The sequence below is a fragment of the Amphibalanus amphitrite genome, unplaced genomic scaffold, assembly GCF_019059575.1.
Source record: "Amphibalanus amphitrite isolate SeventyFive unplaced genomic scaffold, NRLGWU_Aamphi_draft 000234F_arrow, whole genome shotgun sequence".
In the NCBI taxonomy this organism is placed as follows: domain Eukaryota; kingdom Metazoa; phylum Arthropoda; class Thecostraca; order Balanomorpha; family Balanidae; genus Amphibalanus; species Amphibalanus amphitrite.
Genome location: NW_024881729.1, coordinates 589049 through 609466, shown reverse-complemented (window position 1 = coordinate 609466; position 20418 = coordinate 589049). Strand labels below are relative to the sequence as shown.

The window sequence follows — 20418 nt, the reverse complement described above, 5'->3', positions numbered from 1 at the left end:
TAGTACGGTTGGGAGAGTTTTTATCGAACAAAAATGATAGACGTTCTGTTAATTGAAGAGGGGAGAATTCTGTCAACTGACCGGTGTGCAGCGTGCAGATATTGATACTCTGTAACTGTTATTTTTGCTGTTGTGTTGATTTTTCAAGTGAAGGTATGTTTAGAATTGTTCTGCCTATTTGTTTATGGGTCAAACAACATCGGTGCTGGCGAGACTATCGTTTTTACGACAGGTAAAGGCAGTATGTTCAAATTACCCCACGGTGGGGCAATTTGAACACACCGTGACTTGGTGGAAAAGTGAGGCTATGCTATTCAAGGTATGCTCGGCTCGTCCAAAAATGAGGCTTGCAATGGTGAAAGCAAGTGACACTTGCGCTACTGAAGCAGTTTTTTTTCATCCAGGGTTGAACTGGAATTTGGTACAACGGAGAAGACGTAAAAATATGTTCAAATTACCCCACACTACCCTACTTCACTTAACGACGGACGGCGTTAATTCCTAACTATGAGTAAATCAAATTTATGTTAGCGGTAAAATTTTATTTTGTAGCGTTGATCAGGGTCGTATCTTTGGAAATGTCCTCATCACTATCTCTAGGTTATTCCGCCGTCTCTTATTCCGGGGCACGGTAGAATACAACGAGCTACTCCCCACTCCGGTATGTGGTCGTACCGTGCTAACTCTGAGCTACAACACGGACGTAAAGTTCTGTAGGTGATGGAACGGCAAGCCGGCGCGGCTGAGGGATGGCTCCAATTTGGTCCGGATTGGTGGCGCCGGACTGAAGGCCGATCCATCACTGGACGCGGGGCTGGTCGGGGCGTGTGCTGCCAATGTATGTTCGGCAACCGGGAGTTTACTTTTAGTTTTAGTGTGATTAGTATTCCTACTCTGTTGTTCCCTGCAACTGTGTGTGACCCGCCCCTCTCCTCTTTCATAGGCGAAGTCGCTGCTGCCTCGTGCCCGGCCTGGCCAGGTGTACCAGGCACGTATCGCGCCCAACCACCTGAACGTGTTTCTGAACCTGGCGAACCTCCTGGCGCGCAACCACAGCCGCCTGGAGGAGGCGGACGCTCTCTACCGACAGGCGATCGGCATGAGGGCCGACTACACGCAGGCCTACATCAACAGGGGTGATGTGCTCATCAAGCTGAACCGTACGCAGGAGGCGCGCCGGGTCTACGAGACGGCGCTCACCTACGATAGTCACAACCCGGACATCTACTATAACGTGAGTGAACGGGACCAGTCGGTGCTACATTGGTCAATGGGTGTTACTGATAATCCGATCTCTTCCCTTACAGCAGTCATTTTCCGTGAGTCAGTCCGTTGTTCATTTAGTCGTTAGTTATTTCAGCCAGCCAGCTAGCCAGCCAGCCAGTGGGCTAGCCTGCCAGTCATTCAGCGTGTCATTTAACTATCCATTGCCGGGGGCCCAACCCACCCCTCCCCCTGTTCTGGCTGTTGGAGCCTGTTGTGGCTGTGGTTATGTAGACAGTATACACACTGTCGGTGGGGGCTGGGGCGTTCAGTGTTGCTGGGCGGTGTCTGGTGGTAGTATTTCCTTTACCACACTGTTGTGTGCAGTGCGGGCCGATGGCCGGACGTCTGTTGGCCCGCGATACGGCGTCAGGCGTCGTGTTACCACCCGGGCCGCCATGGCGACTGGGACGGGGTGTGGGGGCTGCGGACCATCCGATTCCCGAGAAAATGATGTGAGATGGGGTGGCCGCCTAGCACACACGGCGTGGGCTTATCTTCACTGACGGGCTGTGTGCCAGACGCTATGTTGTGTAGCTCGCAACAGAACAAAACGTGATTGATTAGTAAACGTAATGATTACATCCTCCTCTCCGTCTTCGCTTCTTCTCGTGGGCTCATTTCGCTGTGAGACTACCGCAGTATTTGGTTGTCTAACACACCATCTCCTCTCCCTTCCTCAGCTGGGCGTGGTGTGTCTGAAGCAGGGTCTCCAGGCCCAGGAACTGGAGTTGCGTGCTCTAACATCCCTCCCTCCCCCTACTCCTCTCTGTTACAGCTGGGCGTGGTGTGTCTGGAGCAGGGCCTCCAGGCCCAGGGACTGGAGTTGTATGCTCTAACACCCCTCCCTCCTCTTCTCTCGTCTGTTACAGCTGGGCGTGGTGTGTCTGGAGCAGGGCCTCCAGGCTGAGGCGCAGGCCTACCTGGACAGAGCGCTCGAGCACGACCCCGACCACCAGCAGGCGCTGCTCAACTCGGCGGTGATTATCCAGGAGGAGGGGCCCCCGGAGCGGCGGCCGCTCGCCTACCAGCGGCTCCACCGGCTCATCGCGCTCCGACCGTCGGCCGTCGGACTCGACAGGGTCTACTTCAACCTGGGCATGCTGGCCATGGACGACCACGACCTGGTGCCCGCCGAGGCCTGGCTCAAAAAGGTGAGTAATGCGAGCCAAGGACTAGAGTGACTGTTCAAACTGTGACTGAGCTCATTTCGGCACCCCGCGTCCATCGTGTAAGTGGTTTAGCGGCGCGGGCTGGTCGGCCAAGCGGGCAGTTCGAAGTTGAGGTAGCCTTAGTGTTGATGCGTGCCTAGTATGCTCAGTTTCCTCTGTAAAGCCGCGCTGTGTGTTCTCAGTAGGCTGATTCCCGCCGGTCCCCTCTCCAGGCGGTGGAGGTGCGTCCCGAGTTCCGTTCGGCGCTGTTTAACCTGGCGCTGCTGCTGAGTGACGCCGGCCGGCCGCTGGAGGCCGTGCCCTTCCTCACCCGGCTGGTACAACATCACCCGGACCACGTCAAGGCGCTCATCCTGCTCGGAGACATCTACATCAACAACATCGAGGACCTGGACGAGGCGCAAAAGGTGGGCTGCGTGGGTACGGCAAACCGGTAGGAGGCGTTCTCAGGCTGTCTATGGGTCCCGAATCGGCAGCTTGGTGGCGTGATCAAAAGTAATGCTGTATGGCTTAATGTATGGCTTAATGAGTGATCAACTATTGCTTGCGTTGCACTGTTTCCGTGGTCGGTCAGTTTTGAACGCCTGAGTGGTTAGCGGCCGGCGGCGGTGGCCGGTGGATGGCGCTCATTTCCCCCGCGCTCTATCGTTCATTCTCTTACCTGCTCCCTCGCTCTGTCGCCCGCAGTGTTACGAGCAGATTCTGCGCGTGGATCCGGATCACGTGCAGGGATTGCACAACCTCTGCGTAGTCCACGTGAAGCGGGACGACCTGGAGCGCGCCCAGCAGTGTCTGGAGCGGGCAGCTCGGCTGGCGCCCGACGAAGACTACATACAGCGACATCTACAGATTGTCCGAGCGCGCCGCCAGGCGGCCAAATCGGCAACTAGGCGGCCCGAGCCGGGCGCATAACAGCCGACCGTGGGTGTTGGCTGAACTCTTGGCGCTGTGATAACCCGCGACGCTCCCCGCCCGGGCCTGCGGTACTTTTCGCGTGTCTGAGACCGCGCGGGCCAGTGGTCGCCCCGCCGGCTCGGAGCGTCGTCCTGCTTTAATCTGTGTAAATCCGCCGGGCCCTGGGGGCATCGGCGGACGGTCATACGACATGGTATTGTCAGGAACTGTCCTCTGTGAACTCTGTGTCCTAATGACGAGCTGTAATGAGAGCGTTATCACCGGGCTATTTTGATGCTGTTGTGCTCAATATTTTATGTAAGCTTGCGAGATGATTGTTATTTCTGTGCGAACTGCGATACGTGTTGTGGTAGCACGGTTGACGTGTCGACTGCGGGTGCTTGTGACAACTGTTGTTCGGTATGGATTGGCACGGTGGTTTTTGTTGTGCACTGTAACAGGGTACATCAGATCAGGAGCTGGTCCCTGAGGGTGACTCCTCGGCTGGGCGCCGGACCCTGGAGGTCCCGCAGATCGGGCACCGAGGCGCGGCGGGCCCCGTCGGAGCCGATATTGACTGTGATAAAATACATACAGTATACATTCCGCTTAATGTGTGGTTCGGGTGTGTGCCCCAGAAAATCCACGATTCTTCCAGTTCATCACATAAGATAAGGAACAACGTTGTATCTTCGCGAACAATCAAAGCACAATCAACACACCGTGCACAGACACTCGATGCCGTGAAAGCTCAGGTACAAGCGAGGACGAAGCCGCTAGAGCGCCCGGACGAGCTATGGCTTTTCCGTCCGAAAGTCCGAATCGGGTGCGTTGATCACGGACGCAGCCGGGGCAACATGTGATGAGTGAGTGTGGTCCATATGGTGGACAAATCCAGGCACAAGCGAAAACCCCGGGGATAGTCGGGTGGCAGTTATGAAAATGACATCGAATGCAACGTAATTGTTCAGTATGAGGCGCTACTTTGACAAGCCTGTCATCGGTACATCAGAACCACCTCGGTATCAAATCTCACACAATAATCTCATGACGTTGGGCTTAGACAGAAGGTCTGAAGCACCTCTTCGCCAACTGATTCCGAACTTCAAGCACCGTCCGCGCTCCCAGCACAAAGTCCCGGGTCGAACACTCTCCACCTCGCGGCGCTACCCGCGTTACCTTCCACAGCTTACCAGTTTGTACTGCAGGCTCCTCTCACACTCTGAGCCGCGGGGCGCCCGTGGCACGGACCGCGGGCCGTCACTGCTGCTGCCGAGCCTGTTCGCGCTGCTCGCGGGCCTCCTGCAGCTGCAGCGCGCGCTCATACTGCTCCTGCCACTGCTCTGGCTCCACCTCGTCACCCCAGATCTGTGGGGAGGGGGGGGGGGGAGACGGGACGATCAACGGCGCTCGCAGGGCAACTAGAATACATTTAGTGATATCGGTGATAATATACACACCCTCTTCGGGACTCTGGAGTTTCTCACTCAACTCCTCCCTCTAAGCGTCCCGCTTACGTAACTTCCCTTGTGTAGAGTTCCTAAATCAACCCACCACTCGTTAGCTTACCATTCATACTTCCATTACTTTCGAATGCTTCCCCAATTTCCGTTCACTCAGCTCGAAGAGTGTCTCACCGTACAGACGAACTTGAGCAGGTCGACGGCGTCGACACCCACAGAAGCGGCGTCTCCCCAGAAGAACCGTAGCACCGTGACACCCTTCACCACCTCCTCCTCTTTACGCAGGTAGCCGGCGCGACAAAACTCCTGTCGACGTCAGAAGCCAGTTAGTCAAATCATAGCCGGCGCGACAGAAATCCTGTCGACGTTAGACAAACTACACATTATAGCTGTCGCGACAAAACTCCTGCCAGCGTCAAACACGAAAGATCATAGCCGGCGTGACAGAACTCCAGTAACACCTCAGTGAGGCGTTCAGCTGCCGTGACAACAGTCATATCAGTCACTTATCAGTCATCAGTCACACCAGTCATTACTCGTCAGCACGGTCCGCCACCCCTGGTAAAAACCTCGGTCATACGTTCCTGACTAGCCTAATGCACTTCTCACCGGCCTCATAATTAATGGTAGTGTGAAGAGGCTGACTAGCCTCACAGCCCCATTGACTTACCTCGGTCACCAGTTTCCTCACGTTGCCGAAACACTCGTGCTTATGGTCCTTGTGGACGCCCAGCTTTGACAGGAACCTCCACAGCGTATCTACCCGGCGGAATAGGGACGGGGAATCGCTCCCGTTAGTCACACAAATACAGATCCACGGCGGCGCAGCACCAGCGCTCGGAGCTCAGACTTAAACTAATGAGATTACTGACGGAACCGGTCGTCATGTCGCTCTACCACAGCTGCGGGGAGCGCATCGGTTTCTGTGGCTCATCACCGCTCCGAACATGTCGGATTCAAAACCGCAGGGGTTCTGTCTATACCCGTTGCCACAGATCCTGATACCTGGAGACGCTAAGTTACACAGGGCCACCATACAGGACAATGATACTCTTTATTCTTTGATCATTGATTCTATTGTGATACGCAATTCTAACAGCAAAAATAACCCGCATCTGACAGATAACAATGCCACGTACCGCGTACGTCCGTCCGCCGCAGTCGCTCTGATTTATCTACGTACCCTCATCCACGCCGGCGTCCCCACTCATGAAGATGAGCGCCAGTATGGCGACGAGCAGGCCGTGCTTCTGAAGCTCGGACTCTGCGAGCAGTGGCGGCGCATTTTCCACCACGGGGAGCTGGTTAACTAGCAGCAGGTCCCGCTTGTTGGGCAACACCTCCAGCGACATACCAAACACCTGGGGATGACGATGTTAGAGTTAGCACGGCGGGGAGGGAGGGGTAGCTCAGCTGGATAAACCAGCGAAGGGTCCAGTGATGTCGGATAAGACTTACATTTAGTTAGGGAGAACGAACACTGGTAGCAACGGGAAGCGTACCAACATGTGCCTACAGTGAGAAAGCGAAGTGGGGAGGGCCGAAGGGAGGAGAGAGAGAGAGAGAGAGAGAGAGAAAAAGGGAGGGGGAGGAGAGAGAGAGAGAGAGAGAGAGAGAGAGAGAGAGAGAGAGAGAGAGAGAGAGAGAGAGGGAGAGAGAGAGGGGGGGAGAGAGAGAGAGAGAGAAAGGGATGACACACAGGCATAAATCCCAATCTATTACGCCTCATCCGCTCCCCCCAGTTAGCTCAGTTCCCTACCCGGTCGGCCCAGAGAGGACACACGCCGCCCCACTCACGTCTCTCAGTTTGACGTCGGCCGCCTGCAGCACCTGGTTCACGTAGCCGCCGTGCTGCGGCTCCAGCGCCAGGCGGCGCACCTTCTCTCGGCGCAGCGGCTCGCCGCGGCCGTGCGCCGCCAGCACGTAGCGCACCACGCGGGCGGCCAGCCGCTCCTCCTCGACCGGAGACAGGCGCCGCTGAGAGCGCCGCTGGGTCTGCGACTGCGACTGCGAGAGTGACTGCGACAGCGGCCCGTCCTGGCGGCGGAGAGGGAGTCGCACAGACGGGTTACAGGCGGTGAACGGGTTATCAGGCGGGGAACGGGAGTGACACATAGGTGTTATATGTGGGGGAACGGAAATCACACAAAAGCGTTACATAGGTATGGGGAACGAGAAGCGTACATAAGCGTCACAGACGGGAAACGGATTTGAACATAGGGGTTATTGACAGGGAGCGGGATCATTTACCTTCACAGGTTATACACGGGAAACGATAGCCGCACTCTTGGGTCACCCAGTGCCTGGGCCATTGGGACCGAGGCATCGTCCATAATATAGATAACATAGACCGTTACAGACGGGATAGGGACGGACAAGACCGTCAGTATTAGACTGTCGCACCAGCTGTCGTCAGCGGATAATCAGTTGGATGCCCGGTGAGTCAGTATTGGGGACGACCGTCACTCACGTCATCATCCTGCGTGGCTCTGGTCCCATTCTGAGACTGTCTCGGTCTTCCTCGCGGCATTCTTAGAAGCCTGCAAACAAAACAGGTGAGATGAAATCACACGCATGGGTTGTCACCCATTTCCAATAAAAATGAACTCAATTATACTGGGTGATTCATTGGCCAATAAGGAAAGAAGTTTACAGCTAAAGCTACGCAACATAAGTTAAAAAAACACACACACATGTGCATGGACACTGGACAGTAGAGTCGCAACATTAATTGACAAGGGTGAGTTCGTCGTGCAGCACCATCGAAAAAAAAAATCGTTTTCATCTGAGAATCATACCGTGAATAAAAGATGCATGCTAAAATAAATGCAAAGCACACTTCTTAAAAATGGCAAACATTCATCCACACACACACCAATGAGCCCACTTACAGACACACACAACCGTCCCTCGCAAAGATAAAGCAAAGTCCGTACCGAATAAAATCGTGTGGCATGGCATACAGGACTAACTAGGCAGTTCACGGATCCAAAGTGCAGAGCGATCAAGCTGCGAGGTGCGAACCATATTGCCCAGGAAGCCAAACTCGGTTGCATCTCCCCACGCCGAGGGGCAGAGCACTCAACGTGAACGTGAACAGCGTCCCACCAAAGCGTCTGGAGTGTAATGTAGAAATTATTATTAGACCAAAAGATGGAAAGGCTTTCGCCGTGATTCCCCGATGTAACAGACTACCGGTCCCTTATGACGACCCTGCACATGAAATGACTGAAGCCACTGTGCTCAAAAGTTATCTGCATCGCAGCAGCTCTGCAGCCACGGGCGTCACTTTATTGATGAAATTTTAGGATAGGGCTCTAATGGTTAACTTTAGGATACAAAAGCCATTCTCACCATGCAGCACCCTGGGGATAAGGTTAAAATTGTGAAATATTTGGTACGGCTCGGGTCCTACCAAGCCTATACCATAGAGCACCCATGTCTGCAGCCATGTGAAGGTGATGCCCATAAGTGAAATCAAGCAGCTGGAGGTGCAGGAAGCCCGTGAGGAATGCGATCATAAACTTACCCACGTGGTATATTCCAAGCATTGGTACCAGTGGTCCCTGACTGAGACTCACCAGATGGGCCAGCAGGATGGAGTTGCTGGTTATGAGATGAGCTACGCTTAGGAGGCATCTGGTGGGTGTGTATACTATAAACAGTAGGTGTTGGCAGCTTATGGTGGTAATAGTATGACTATAGGTAAGACAGCTAACAATAGACCTAGCCAATGCCACACTCAACTGACAGTACCTTTTCTGTATTTGACTATATTTAATCCAATTCCAACAGTAGGTATTGTTGACCAGGGGTCACCAATAGAAAACCAAACAGCAAACTCCAGAATCTGGCAGTGCACATAATACATATTACTGAGAGCTGTTCACGGGTCCTCTGTGCGGTCGGATCGTACACAGCCTCCAAACTCCGCCCACCGCGTCCCTACGTCATCCCTCCGTCACCGCACACAGCGACCGCTGTGGTCGGTCGGAACACGGAGGGGTGTTCATGGGAACTGCAAACTGCTGAGGGAGGTGTGTGCGGTGTGTGCAGCAGGCGTGGGGGTAGGGGATGGGTAGGCGGTTCTGTTCTGACGTCACGGCTGCGTGCGGTGACAGTCCGCTGTGGCCAGTCCTGACCGGCCACAGCGGTCGCTGTGTGCGGTGACGGAAAGCTGATGCAGGGACGCAGTGGGCGGAGCTTGGAGGCTGTGTACGGTCCGATCGCACACAGGGCCCGTGAACAGCCCTCGGGACCGGCCACAGGGGACCGTCCACCGAACGCAGCCGTGACGTCAGAACCGCCTACCCATCCCTTACCCCCACGCCTGCTGCACACACCGCACACACCGCCCTCAGCAGTTTGCGGTGCCCGTGAACACCCCCTGGTCCAATCAATAAATTTTTGAATGACCGCCTTCCCACTGAGCTAGACTGGAAAAATCTATACACTACGCCGGACGCCTAAGGGACCCTCAAGCGCCGAAATTCGGCGCAAGCGGTTTTGCGTAGAAATTTTAGCACAATTCGTGCCGAAAGTTGAAGCTTATTCGTGTCATATTGTGTCTACCTTTTTACCATTCACGCACCTACACATGCTTATCTATGCCACCAACGTTAAAAAGTTAGATAACAAATAACAAAGAGACTGGATAAAAAGCATTGAACAAGAATGCTTTCCCGACAAGAATGTTTTTCTGTCGCTATAGTCACGGCTCAAAGTACGGCTCTAGCGAGATTAAGCGGTAGGTTTTGCACTTTTACATTTCCGGTTATATCTCAGAAACTAAACGATCTACCATGAAGCCATTTTACACGATCATGGCCGGCTTGTTACCCAACAAGTCGATCGCATCTTCAACACTTAAAAGCTTAGAACGACGAAGATATAGTCTGAAGTACACTAAATTTTCTAGGTGCAAAACCTACCGTTAAACCCGCGAGACCTGTACCTACTTCCAAAATGAAATGAGAGATGACATGAGCCTGCGATATGGATATGGCACTTATAAAACCATGACATTTTCGCGAGCAGCCCGTAGGGCGGTATTGTCTCATTCATTCCAGGACATAAAAGACATAAAGCTCGGGAATATCACTCGACATAGCAACAGCACTGGATAATAGACAATCATCCAGAGCACTGAACATTGATCATCAAACTGAACTGCATGCAAAACTTCTGAATGTATCTTCAGACGACTCAGCGAACAAGCTTCCTCCTAATGTAATTGCACCCCACATTACAGGGCATGGACAGGAACCTTAGGTCTAGTAGTTTGACAAGTCTTCTTGGGCCCTGTGAAACCCCACTTATAGACTGTTTACTATGGCTGCAGACACAACTTCAGCAATTAGGAGCCTGAAGATCAACCAGCCCAGTCTGCATTTTAGCTCCAATCATCTGACAGCTGTCACAAATGCAAACCCAGGGGGCTTGGGCAGGGGCAGACCCAGTCACCGATCAGTACTTGACCTGGGCTAATGATTTGAAAGTAGAGTGCAGCAATTGAAGTGAGCTAAGGTTGGTCTAAGGTAAGTTCTTGCCATCTTGCACAGAAATTTCTAATATCATCTGTTAGTGGCTAGTGCCAAAATTTCTTTGTCCACCCATGTGCCAGAATTTTTGTGCAAAATTACACCAGAAGCTGCACCAAAATTTCAGCGCATTCTGTCCATCACTCAAAACATGTCAAAGGCAACATGGATCATCTGGTCACTAAAATGGCTAATGCAACTTCTGCAGAGATGTTCAAGCCATGCTTGACAAATGCTAGGCTGACTCCTTAACCTTGGGCAGCCTGAGTGATGAGCAAGAGGGTTGTTCACGGGCACCGCAAACTGCTGAGTGCAGTGGCCGGTGTGTGCAGCAGGTGTGGGGTTTAGGGGATGGGTAGGTGGCTATGACATCACAGTGTGGTGAACGATTCCATGTGGCCAGTCCCGATCGACCACAGCGGTTGCTGTGTGTGGTGACGGAAGGCTGACGTAGGGATGCGGTGGGTGGAGCTTAGTTCTTAGCTGCTACTTCTTGGCTCCTCATTGGTCGAATTCAACTTATTCAGCCGGTGGTCTATTCGTTAGACCAATGACTAATGAGACGAGGCCAAGAAGCGCCAGCAATAATTTCCTTGTATGGGGAACGCTGACAGCATGCTGATATAAAAACAGCGACCAAACAGAGCTAAGACTGACTGAACAAATCTAATCCAACTACAAGGTTATACTGATACTACCAGTTCATCACTCAATAACTACACTCAAGGCCACTTCACTTTAAATTTATGATTATTTCTATACTGCTTTCTAATCCATTGGCCTTGCCTGAGATTTTTTGCTCCTCTTTTTAGCTCAATGGCAGCTCAATGGCTCATAGTCACCGTGAATGGCTCACTTGAGTTGTTGTTGTTGTTGTTGGAATAGGACGCCGGCTCACTTGAGCTCCTACCTAAAAGTTTCATTTAACGTGCTAAAGACGCTCATGGCGCAGGGCGTATTATGTTCGCTCACAGGATTTGCAGTTATATTGCATTCGCTAAGTATCTTCTAAGCCAATTGTATGCGAGAAATGTTACAATTCAAACAAACTGCTAGGCAACAGGTTGCTACTACTTTATCTTCTGAACAGCGACGCTTACCACATACCCGTCAATACCGTTGGCCTTGGTTCAACTCGTTCAACTTGGGTTCAACGGCTAAAGCGAGAGAAGGAATTCGGAATTTTTCTTATTTTTTTTTTTAAATCAGTGTGTACATTTCAATTTCAATTGCTTGAGTTACCTCAGGAAGTCAGGACTTCTAAGCTTTTTGAACTGCCAGCCCAAGCCGGCCCGGGGATAAAGCACTATTTGAATATTTTGCTGGATATTTTTCTTCCAAGCTCAAATTGTCTTAAGTGTTTACCTAAAAGTGTGTTTGTGTGTGTTTGTTCATGTAGACCAAGATGGGTTATGAGTGAACATTGCTTTTTTACAGTACCTACCTACCTATTGGGCGATGAGCCTTGCTGGATGTTTTACCTTAACTATAACAGTTGCAAGTGGGTTGCGCTGATGTGGGCTGTGGCCTTGTCATTGACAATTACCTTACCTACCTTACCTTCAAGGTGTTCGGGTTAAAGAAGGCCACTTGGCCTGAGGATCCCGCTCTCATCAAGCTCGTGAGGATGTACATACTGGACTCTTAGGGTAAAGGGATGTCATACATCTTGTTCTTCCAGAGTTTGTCCAGTCGCGCCTTGAATTGGTTCACCGACGTCGCTGACACCACAGAGTCTGGAAGTGTGTTCCAGTCGTTGACTATTCTGATACTAAAGGAGTTTCTGCTCACAAGTTTTCTAGCATGTGGTTTGCCCAGCTTCCATCTGTGTCCTCTTGTCCGGTCAGACTCGTTCAATGTCAGAAACTTCTCCGGTGTCAGCGCCATGCCTCCGTGCAACAGCTGGTACGCGGTGATCATATCTCTTCGGCGGCGGCGGCAGAACAGTGAAGGCATTCCGAGGCTATGTAGTCTTTCTCGATATGGCAAGTGTCTCACGGACGAGACCATTCGGGTCGCCCGGCGCTGAACTCGTTCCAGCCTCTTCTGGCTGCCTATAGGTACTGAATGGTCCCCATATCGTGTTACCGTATTCCAACAACGGCCTGACCATAGCATTAAAAAGCAATGGTAGCGTGGACTCGTTGATGTTCGCAAAAGAGCGTCTCAGTACAGCCAGGGTTTGACGAGCTTTTGACACGGCCGCTGATGCCTGTTTCTTGAAGTTCAGGTCGCTGTCGATCACGATCCCAAGGTCCTTTTCCTCGTCGCTCGCTTCAATCGGGGTACCGTGCAGCGTGTAGGTCAGGTTTGGATGGTGATGGCCAGTGTGCATTACCTTGCATTTCGCGACATTGAGCGGAAGCATCCATTTCCGAGACCACTCACCAAGCGCATCGATATCGGCTTGCAGGCCCACGTCATCCCGGTTGCCCACCATCCGACGGTAAATCTTCGTGTCGTCGGCGAAGAGCTTGCATCAAATTTGCATGCTGTTAAATGATTTTAAGCCTTTACCTACCTAACCTACCTACTTGAAGTTGCATATAACAGCAGCGAGAGGTACACAGACTATAATGCACAACATTGTATTACCTGACGACTGTCAGTGAGGTGGGGCTATGCCTAATTTATGATGTGATGCCTCTGCAGTTTTGCTGCTGTGTCAGGAAGCTGTTGCATATCTTATTTGGAGCTGTGCTAGCCTTACCTCAGTGCAGTGCTTATCGAGGTTATGGTGGCTGGTGCAACATGGCCAAAGATAATGGTCATTGGGACACAGCATGAGCACACTGCAGTCTGCTGTCCCCTCAGGAAGCTATTGGTCTTTTAGCACTCTTAGATATCTTCCAAGCTTTGGGGACCAAATTCAAGGCCACATTGAGGTTGGTTTTATTTTCTTAGTTTTCCTAGATGTATTCTCTGAGTAGAGGCATGTGATGCATACAGCGTGTCCCAGAGTTGACCGAACGCTGTTAATCAGTGCATAAGTTAAGGGAAAAATAATTGCAGTTTTTTTTTTCTTTTTATCGTCCGATATAGCCAGTGAGGGTAGCTTCGAAATGGCACATGCAATAGACACGCTAGCTACAACATTAGCCGACAATTGTAGCTAAATGCCAGACGATGATGGCTTCAGTCGTTTTACGGGTCTCCCGAAACTGGTTGTAAGACGGTTTTCATTGACCTCTTGCCGGTGGATACTATAAATATTTTCAATTAACTTTGCATCCAAACTGTTCTCAGGCCATGAGGCATTTTCTCTCAAAACCAAAAACTCTGCCTACACCACTGTTGCGCTGTTTTTTGACATCTGAAGTGGAGAGCCTCCATGCCTGAACATGACGTGACCTTTGGCTTCCAACAGATTTGGTTTCCAAAACAAACCCGTTTATGGCCATTCAGTTCACGACAACCAGTTTTTGTAATGCGTGAATATTACCGCAGTAGCAATATGTGTTAACGGTCGTCTTTGGGGCATCGTATCAAGCTGAATGAGTGCACCGTGGCTCAAAATGCCTCACACTTTGATTTTCGACGAGTTCCTGGCCGTCTCCGCTGTTGGGGCGTTGTCACCATCTGACGTCCACACACGACTTTTTATGTCGCTTCAAAGGGCAGAATACCTTCGTAGGACCACAAAGTGTGTTTCCATTCACTTTTTTGTTGCATATGTTATGATTTATGGCTGCTTTGTAGTGATTTGCGCTGTCTTTCCGTTAGTTTTGGCATATTTTTCAGATGAGGGGCCCCAAATTCCAAAATTTTGTCGAAGATAGTGGTCAAAAGTAGACTGATGTTTCGTAGCTAACCCTGATCTGTCGTTTAGCTTGTTTTTGGGTAGATGGGTGACGTTTGTTGTCCATGACATGGCAACCACCCGCTTGACGACTGGTGCATGCTCTTTTTTGGTCGCGGCCCAGGCTTGACGATCAGCTTATCTCTTGCTCTCTTTGGCTTCGCTCGCTGATATAACTGCAGTTTGCTCACCCCTGCCTGCTTGCAAATGAGCTACTGGAGCTCTGCAGCAAGAACCATGCCGAAAGTCCGTTTACGAACTTCAGAATTATTCACCATGAATTTTTTTTTGGTTGCTGAGGCTGAAAACGAAAAAGGACTAGTCTTTGCTGACTCTGGATAATAACTGACTCGAGTCGTGACCGGTCACCAAAAACACACAGTCTCCAAGCTCGATAGCTAAGGCATGTCTTATAAAAGTATATCTAATTAGAATCGAGCGCAATCGTACTTTTAGCCAGGAAATGAATGTTCGCTCAATTCTGGGACACCCTGTACATTGTCATCTACAGGGTGTCCCAGAATTACCCGGACATTGTTAATTAGCGTATAAAATAAGGCAAACATGATTGCGCTTTTTTCTTTTTGTCGTCCTATATAGTCAACTAGGGTGGCTGTGAAATAGCACATGCAATAGATACGCTTGTTACAAGATCAGCCGACAATGATTGAAAATGCCAGCCATTGCTGGTCTCAGTTGTTTTACGGCTCTCCCGAAACTGGGCGAAGGCCTGTTTTCTTTGACCTGTTGCCGGAGGATAATACGATCATATAAGATAAACTTAACATCAAAGTGTTCCCGGGTCATAAGGCTTTATCCCCCAAAACAAAAATTGCTGCCTACACCACTTTTGCCGCGTTTTTTACATCTGAAGTGGAGAAGCTCCATGTCTGAACATGGCGGGACCTTTGGCTTCCAATAGATTTGATTTCCAAAACAAACCCGTTCATGGCCATTTGGTTTACGGCATCCAGTTTTTTTACTGGTAGAATATTACCGCAGTAGCACTTTGTGCTAACGGCTGTCGTTGGGCCATCATATCAAGCCCAATGAGTGCACGGTGGCTCAAAATGTCTCACAATTTGATTTTCGACGGGTGCCTGGCCGTCTCTGCTGTTGGGGCGTTGTAGCCATCTGACGTTCACACAAGCCTTTTTCGGGCGGTTCAAATGACAGAATACCTTCGTTAGACCACAAAGTGTGCTTCAATATAATTTTTGTTGTATATGTTATATTTTTGGGATGAATTGTAGTGATTTTCGCTGCTTTTCCCGTAGTTTTCGCATCTTTTTCAGGCGAGGGACCCCAAATTCCAAAATTTTGCGAAGATAGTGGTGGAAAGTAGACTGATGTTCTTTAGATAATCCTGATCTATCGTTTTGCTAGTTTTTAGCTAGATCAGTGACGTTTGTTGTCCATGACAAGCAACCACCCGTTTGACAACTGGTGCATGGCCCTTTATGGCCGAGCCCAAGCTTGTCAATCAGGTTTATCTCTTGCTCTCTCTGGCTTCGTTAGCTGATATAATTGCGCTTTGCTCAATCCTAACTGCTTGCAGATGAGCTGCTGAAGCTCTCCAGCGAAAACCATGCCGAAAGTCCGTTTACAAAGTTGAAAACGGGAGTTGATTGACCATCGTTGCCTATAAGTGGCTTAAGCTGAAAACGGAAAAGGACTACTCTTACTTGACTCTAGATAATACTTGACTCGAGTTGTTACCGGCCACCAAAAGCACACAGTCCCCAAGCTTGATAGCTTAGGGATATCTTATAAAAGTATGATGCTTGTATATCATTAGAATCGAGCGTAATCGTACTTTTAGCCAGAAAATAAATGTCCGGGTAATTCTGGGACACCCTGTAGCTTCATGTCCAATTTATCGTGTTAAAGGTTGCATTATCATGCAGAAGCCTTCACTTTCATCACCTGGCTTCTGCATGTACTCACCCTAACAATAGACCAACCAACCAGGCCCTGTGTACCAGGCCAGCCTTGTTGAGGTCACATGCTATTCATGTAGGTATTTAGATTTAACACTGAAGAAACTGGGGTTGTTTTGGAATCGTCATTATGGCCAGGCTCCAAGTTCCACCACAGGCTAAGGTGGATCAAATGTTTTGTAATCCAATATACCTACCTAATCTATGGGACAAATGATAAACTAGTTGACAGTCAGTCTGACTGAATGTGAAATGCCCATTTAGAGAATTGTATAATATTTTTACCTGTCAATGCCCAGTAGCTGAATGTTAACTTTTGTTTCAGAATTGAAAAGGAGACTGCAAAATGATCATCCGGTCCTGCTGGAGTCCTTGGATGTTTTATGACAACACCAGACAAGGAAGCCATGCTGTGGCCGCATACTGCTTGGTGAGTGTCTGGAGCACTAGTTTCCTGTCTAGGAGCTTCTGGTGATCCATTTTTTTAATATATTGTCCTTTGTACATTGAATATGAATTATGCATTGCTATTTGGTACTAATACAGGTAGGTACCCAATGAGCAGAAGAACTGCATTTATTCAATATTCGTGACTATCCTGCTTCTATCCATCCTAAACTATTTCTGCGTCACCTATTTTATGTGTAGTTGATTACCGCTCATTCCTTGGCTGACAATGGCCACCATGTGACTGACTTCTTTTTTATAACTTAGGTACTGATGTTGTGCATCGATACCCCGTGATGACTTAATTATTCACTTTATCATTATCAGCCTATGCTGTGGATCCGCTCGCTTCATGTCTCACACCGTCCGTCCACTGTCTGTGTTCCCAGGTGATGAACATCCTGGCGATTGTGTTCGTCATCTACCAGATGGCCGGCGGAGAGTCGTCCCAGTTCTACCTGCCGCTCTTCGAGAGCAACAACGGCGGATATAGTAACTGTGAGTGCTGGGACGGCGGCTGAGGCTGGATTGCTGGGCGGCAGCGGAGGCGGGATAGATGAGGCTAGGCCGACTGGCTTTTAGTTTGGGTCTTTATTATATATGTTTGACTCTGTGACTTGGCTGTGTCTCGGCAACCGCGCCTCCGTCTGTTCTTGTCGACTTTCAAGATTCGTTTGCTCTTATCTTATTTGATAGGTAGTTAATATGCAGTCAATAAATGACCAGTCAGCTCACGATCGCTATCTCTGAGCCGTTTCTTACCTGACCGTCTGTCTACCCACAGCGACGTTGGGCTGGGGCCTCGGTCTTATCCTGTACTTTGTGATTTTCGCCTCGCTCACGCTGATGATGTCGTCGGGCGTAAAGCGCGAGCTGCGCTTCATGCTGCTGCCGTGGATCATCTACAACTTCCTGTTCGTGCTGCTGATGCTCGTGTTCGGTGGCTGGCTCGTCTACACGTACTACTCACTGGTGGGTATACACATACTGCATCGCGGATCGTTGCGTTGGTAGTGGTGGACTGATTTGACTCTCTCGGTGTGAACGTGTATTATTCATATAAGCTCAGAATGGGTCAGACGGTTTTATTTGGTGACCGTGCCGGTTAACCCTCGCCCGCACATGGGGGGGGGGGGGTGGTTGCCACCCCCCCCCCCCAGGTAGTCTTTCTGCTCTGCACTCAACATTTTTAGAGCTAGAAGGCTGATTTTTGGTATAGCTGCTCCTCTATTCTTTCTTGATGTCCACTGAAAATTTCAAGTTTCTGTGATTTTTGGTTTCGGAGATATGACCTTGTTTTTCAGGTCATGTCATGACCCAAATGGCCAATTCTCAACATCTTGCGTTTGCCATGGGCCTTATGAGCTTTTGACACCCTGATTTCGGCCTTTTTTGCCAGTCTTACCTCCTACCTATCATGGAACATGTTGTTCGACGATGTACAGGGGTCAAGGTCAGGGTCAAGGTCAACCTAGGTCACCTAAGATAATTGCGTTTTAGGCAAGCTGAATTTACTTTTTTTGAAGTTTTTTGACTGCATTTTTGGTAAAAGCTTCTCAGATCATGATTTTATGTAATATGGACCCAAAAACAATCGGTGCACACATCAGTATACACACAGACACACACAGACATACAAACACATATAATTGACCTTGACCTAACTTGACCTGAAATGACCTCAGCAGCAAAATTCTGGTCGGGTAGTGTGACAAAGAGGTTCTAGCTGGCTTGGCACCAGAAAACAGCATCGTCATCGGTATTTGATAAGCAGCACACTTGATATCCAACGGTGACCCAAAACAGCAACATTTTTTAGTTTGACCTGACCTGGAAGGTCAATGACTGACCTGAGAAGGTATAACTGGGTATCATTGGATTCGTCTCTTCCCAAAGAATCTTTTTGGTCTTTACTGCTAAGCTCTATCTCCAACAGGAACGAAATGGCGCGGGGGGGTGGCAACCACCCCCCCCCCCCCATGTGCGTTCTAGGATGGGAAAATGGCATGTGCGGGCGAGGGTTAAGTCAAGGGTGCCGACATGTGTGAATTAAATTGTTTCAGTATTAGATCGGACGGCACTTCGGTTGTAGCGTCCAATCGATGACATACTGCTAACGTAACGCCTATATACGACTGGCTGATGGACCACTGATGTACCGTAGACGCTACACATTGATTGTGTACCTCTTGATTACCTACTGCGCCGCTGACACTACTACCACTGTCGTTTCAGCTGTACTCGGTGATGGCGCTCGTCATCCTGTACCTGTTCGCGGCGCTGCACTTTTACTGCCACCTGTGCGTCTACTCGCAGTACCAGCTCATCAAGTTCAACCAGATGCCCATCATCGAGGTGTACTACCCGCAGCTGTGAGCGCCGAGTGCGGTCATGGTTTCGAGTGCTCATCGGTGGCACGCGGCGCTAGCGCTGGGTGCCCGAGGCAGTGATGGGTATTACGGTCACCAGTTGGGACTCGGCCTGCCCTGCCGCCGTTGGGAGAGATGTGGTAGCGGCTGGGTCTACTGCTTTTAGTGATCGGTTGCTGATGAGTGCTCTGGTCGTCGCTGCTACTTTCAGACGATCGGGATAGGTGTTGACTGTTGACCGATCCACAGAACGTGTTCTGAGGAAACGGAGTTTTCTCTCCCTCATGTATCTACCTGCCCGTTCTGCGCAGTGTTGAGGCTTGTATCGAGGCGGGCAACAGGCTCGCGCCTCCGTCCGTCCGTCCGTCCGTTTGTTGTCTCCAGCGCTGTGTAAATACGTCCGTCCATCGGCTTTCTGCCGAACATCCATTTTGTCTGAATCTCCCCGGCAGTCAGCGTTATCGAGACTGTTTGTAACATTCCAACTTGTCGGGTTGCTTCTGATAGCCGAGGTATTACTGCTGGTATGTAATTGATGTCACCAAATGTGTCGACTCTGGAAGCGTGCTGGGACGTAGCTAGCTGTTTGTGTAATCCATTCGCAACTCGCATGCTTGCGAGTTCATCTGGAGTGCTGGTGGCTGCTGATTTAGTCCGTCCAATGCACCCGCAGTGAATCAATAATTGATGTGCGTTGTTTTTTAATTAAGCTCGTACGTTGCACACCCCGTTCGTAGTTCTGTTTTAGATTTGCACGCTGAGCTTTTTGGCTAAATATCGCTTACCATTCCCCGTGAAATACGCTGGGATTGCTAGAGAATCTCATCGCTTATCATATTTCATCGTAGTTTTCTACGCAGTACGCGTATTTTTGGAATATACTGCCTGTTGATGAGAAAAGAACTGTTTTTATTGAAAGTGTGGCGGGTGAATGAACTTATTTTATGTGAGTGGCTGAGAGGTGCCCCAGAGTGAGGACGCGTGAGTCATAAAAATGGCTTATCAGTGAAAATGTTAAGAAAATACAGAAATGACAGAGAATTTAAAGTTCTTAGTTGTTTCTCATTTAAGTCATTAAGTTTATTAAGAAAAAGACACAACGCGAGGAAACTATCAAGCCACATTTTAGTGCAAAGTGACCCAGATATTCGGAGTTACGATATTAGGTAACGTAATGTAATTCTAAAGTAATATTAAGTCGAGATTTAAGTATGGGTAACAGGCGCAAGAAGACGCAGCAAGGTGAAGCTGAAACCAGTCAGAATCAAGAAGAAGTAACGGATGGAACTGAAGGGACAATGTCAACTACCACTTCTACAGAAAGCCATGTGAGGACAACTGAAGTGAATTTAAGAAGAAAGAAGTCGAGACTACTTCGGGATCTACGCGATGGACAGAACAGACTGCATTCACTGATTGAAACCAGTGAGCTAACTGTCTCGCAGATCTCGCAGATAGGTTCTGAGCTAGACAAGGCAAGCGATGAGTTGTTGAACATAGTGGAAGAGATGGCCAACAAGATGTCTAGTGG

The 20418-nt window shown here is 49.8% G+C and overlaps 3 protein-coding genes across 16 annotated transcripts in view; 2 read left to right on the top strand and 1 right to left on the bottom strand.

Annotated features, from left to right (window-relative positions):
* The window catches only part of LOC122385878 (protein O-mannosyl-transferase Tmtc3-like), a 60083-nt gene extending 56147 nt beyond the window's left edge, over positions 1 to 3936 (top strand). For all 7 annotated transcript variants that reach the window (XM_043374484.1, XM_043374486.1, XM_043374480.1 and 4 more), the window contains 4 exons: positions 944 to 1234; positions 2136 to 2417; positions 2648 to 2842; positions 3123 to 3936. In XM_043374484.1, coding sequence (XP_043230419.1) covers positions 944 to 1234; positions 2136 to 2417; positions 2648 to 2842; positions 3123 to 3347 — 993 coding nt within the window. In that variant the 3' untranslated portion in view covers positions 3348 to 3936. The remainder of the gene's footprint in view (positions 1 to 943; positions 1235 to 2135; positions 2418 to 2647; positions 2843 to 3122) is intronic.
* LOC122385881 lies at positions 392 to 19790 on the top strand. 8 transcript variants are annotated; one of them, XM_043374501.1, is made up of 5 exons: positions 392 to 405; positions 16397 to 16501; positions 16908 to 17016; positions 17303 to 17490; positions 18754 to 19790. In XM_043374501.1, the coding sequence occupies exons 2-5, from the start codon at positions 16418 to 16420 to the stop codon at positions 18892 to 18894; spliced, it is 522 nt and encodes a 173-aa protein (XP_043230436.1). In that variant the 5' UTR covers positions 392 to 405; positions 16397 to 16417; the 3' UTR covers positions 18895 to 19790. The 8 variants fall into 8 exon arrangements, with proteins under 8 accessions (XP_043230436.1, XP_043230440.1, XP_043230439.1 ...); XM_043374505.1 differs by lacking the exon at positions 392 to 405 and adding an exon at positions 11334 to 11351; XM_043374504.1 differs by lacking the exon at positions 392 to 405 and adding an exon at positions 11465 to 11494.
* LOC122385880 (non-structural maintenance of chromosomes element 3 homolog) lies at positions 4004 to 11223 on the bottom strand. Its single transcript, XM_043374497.1, has 7 exons — positions 11175 to 11223; positions 7263 to 7332; positions 6590 to 6829; positions 5976 to 6153; positions 5463 to 5551; positions 4967 to 5098; positions 4004 to 4697 (listed from the first exon to the last, which is right to left on the bottom strand). The coding sequence occupies exons 2-7, from the start codon at positions 7320 to 7322 to the stop codon at positions 4590 to 4592; spliced, it is 807 nt and encodes a 268-aa protein (XP_043230432.1). The 5' UTR covers positions 7323 to 7332; positions 11175 to 11223; the 3' UTR covers positions 4004 to 4589.
* Positions 19791 to 20418: the final 628 nt, after the last annotated feature.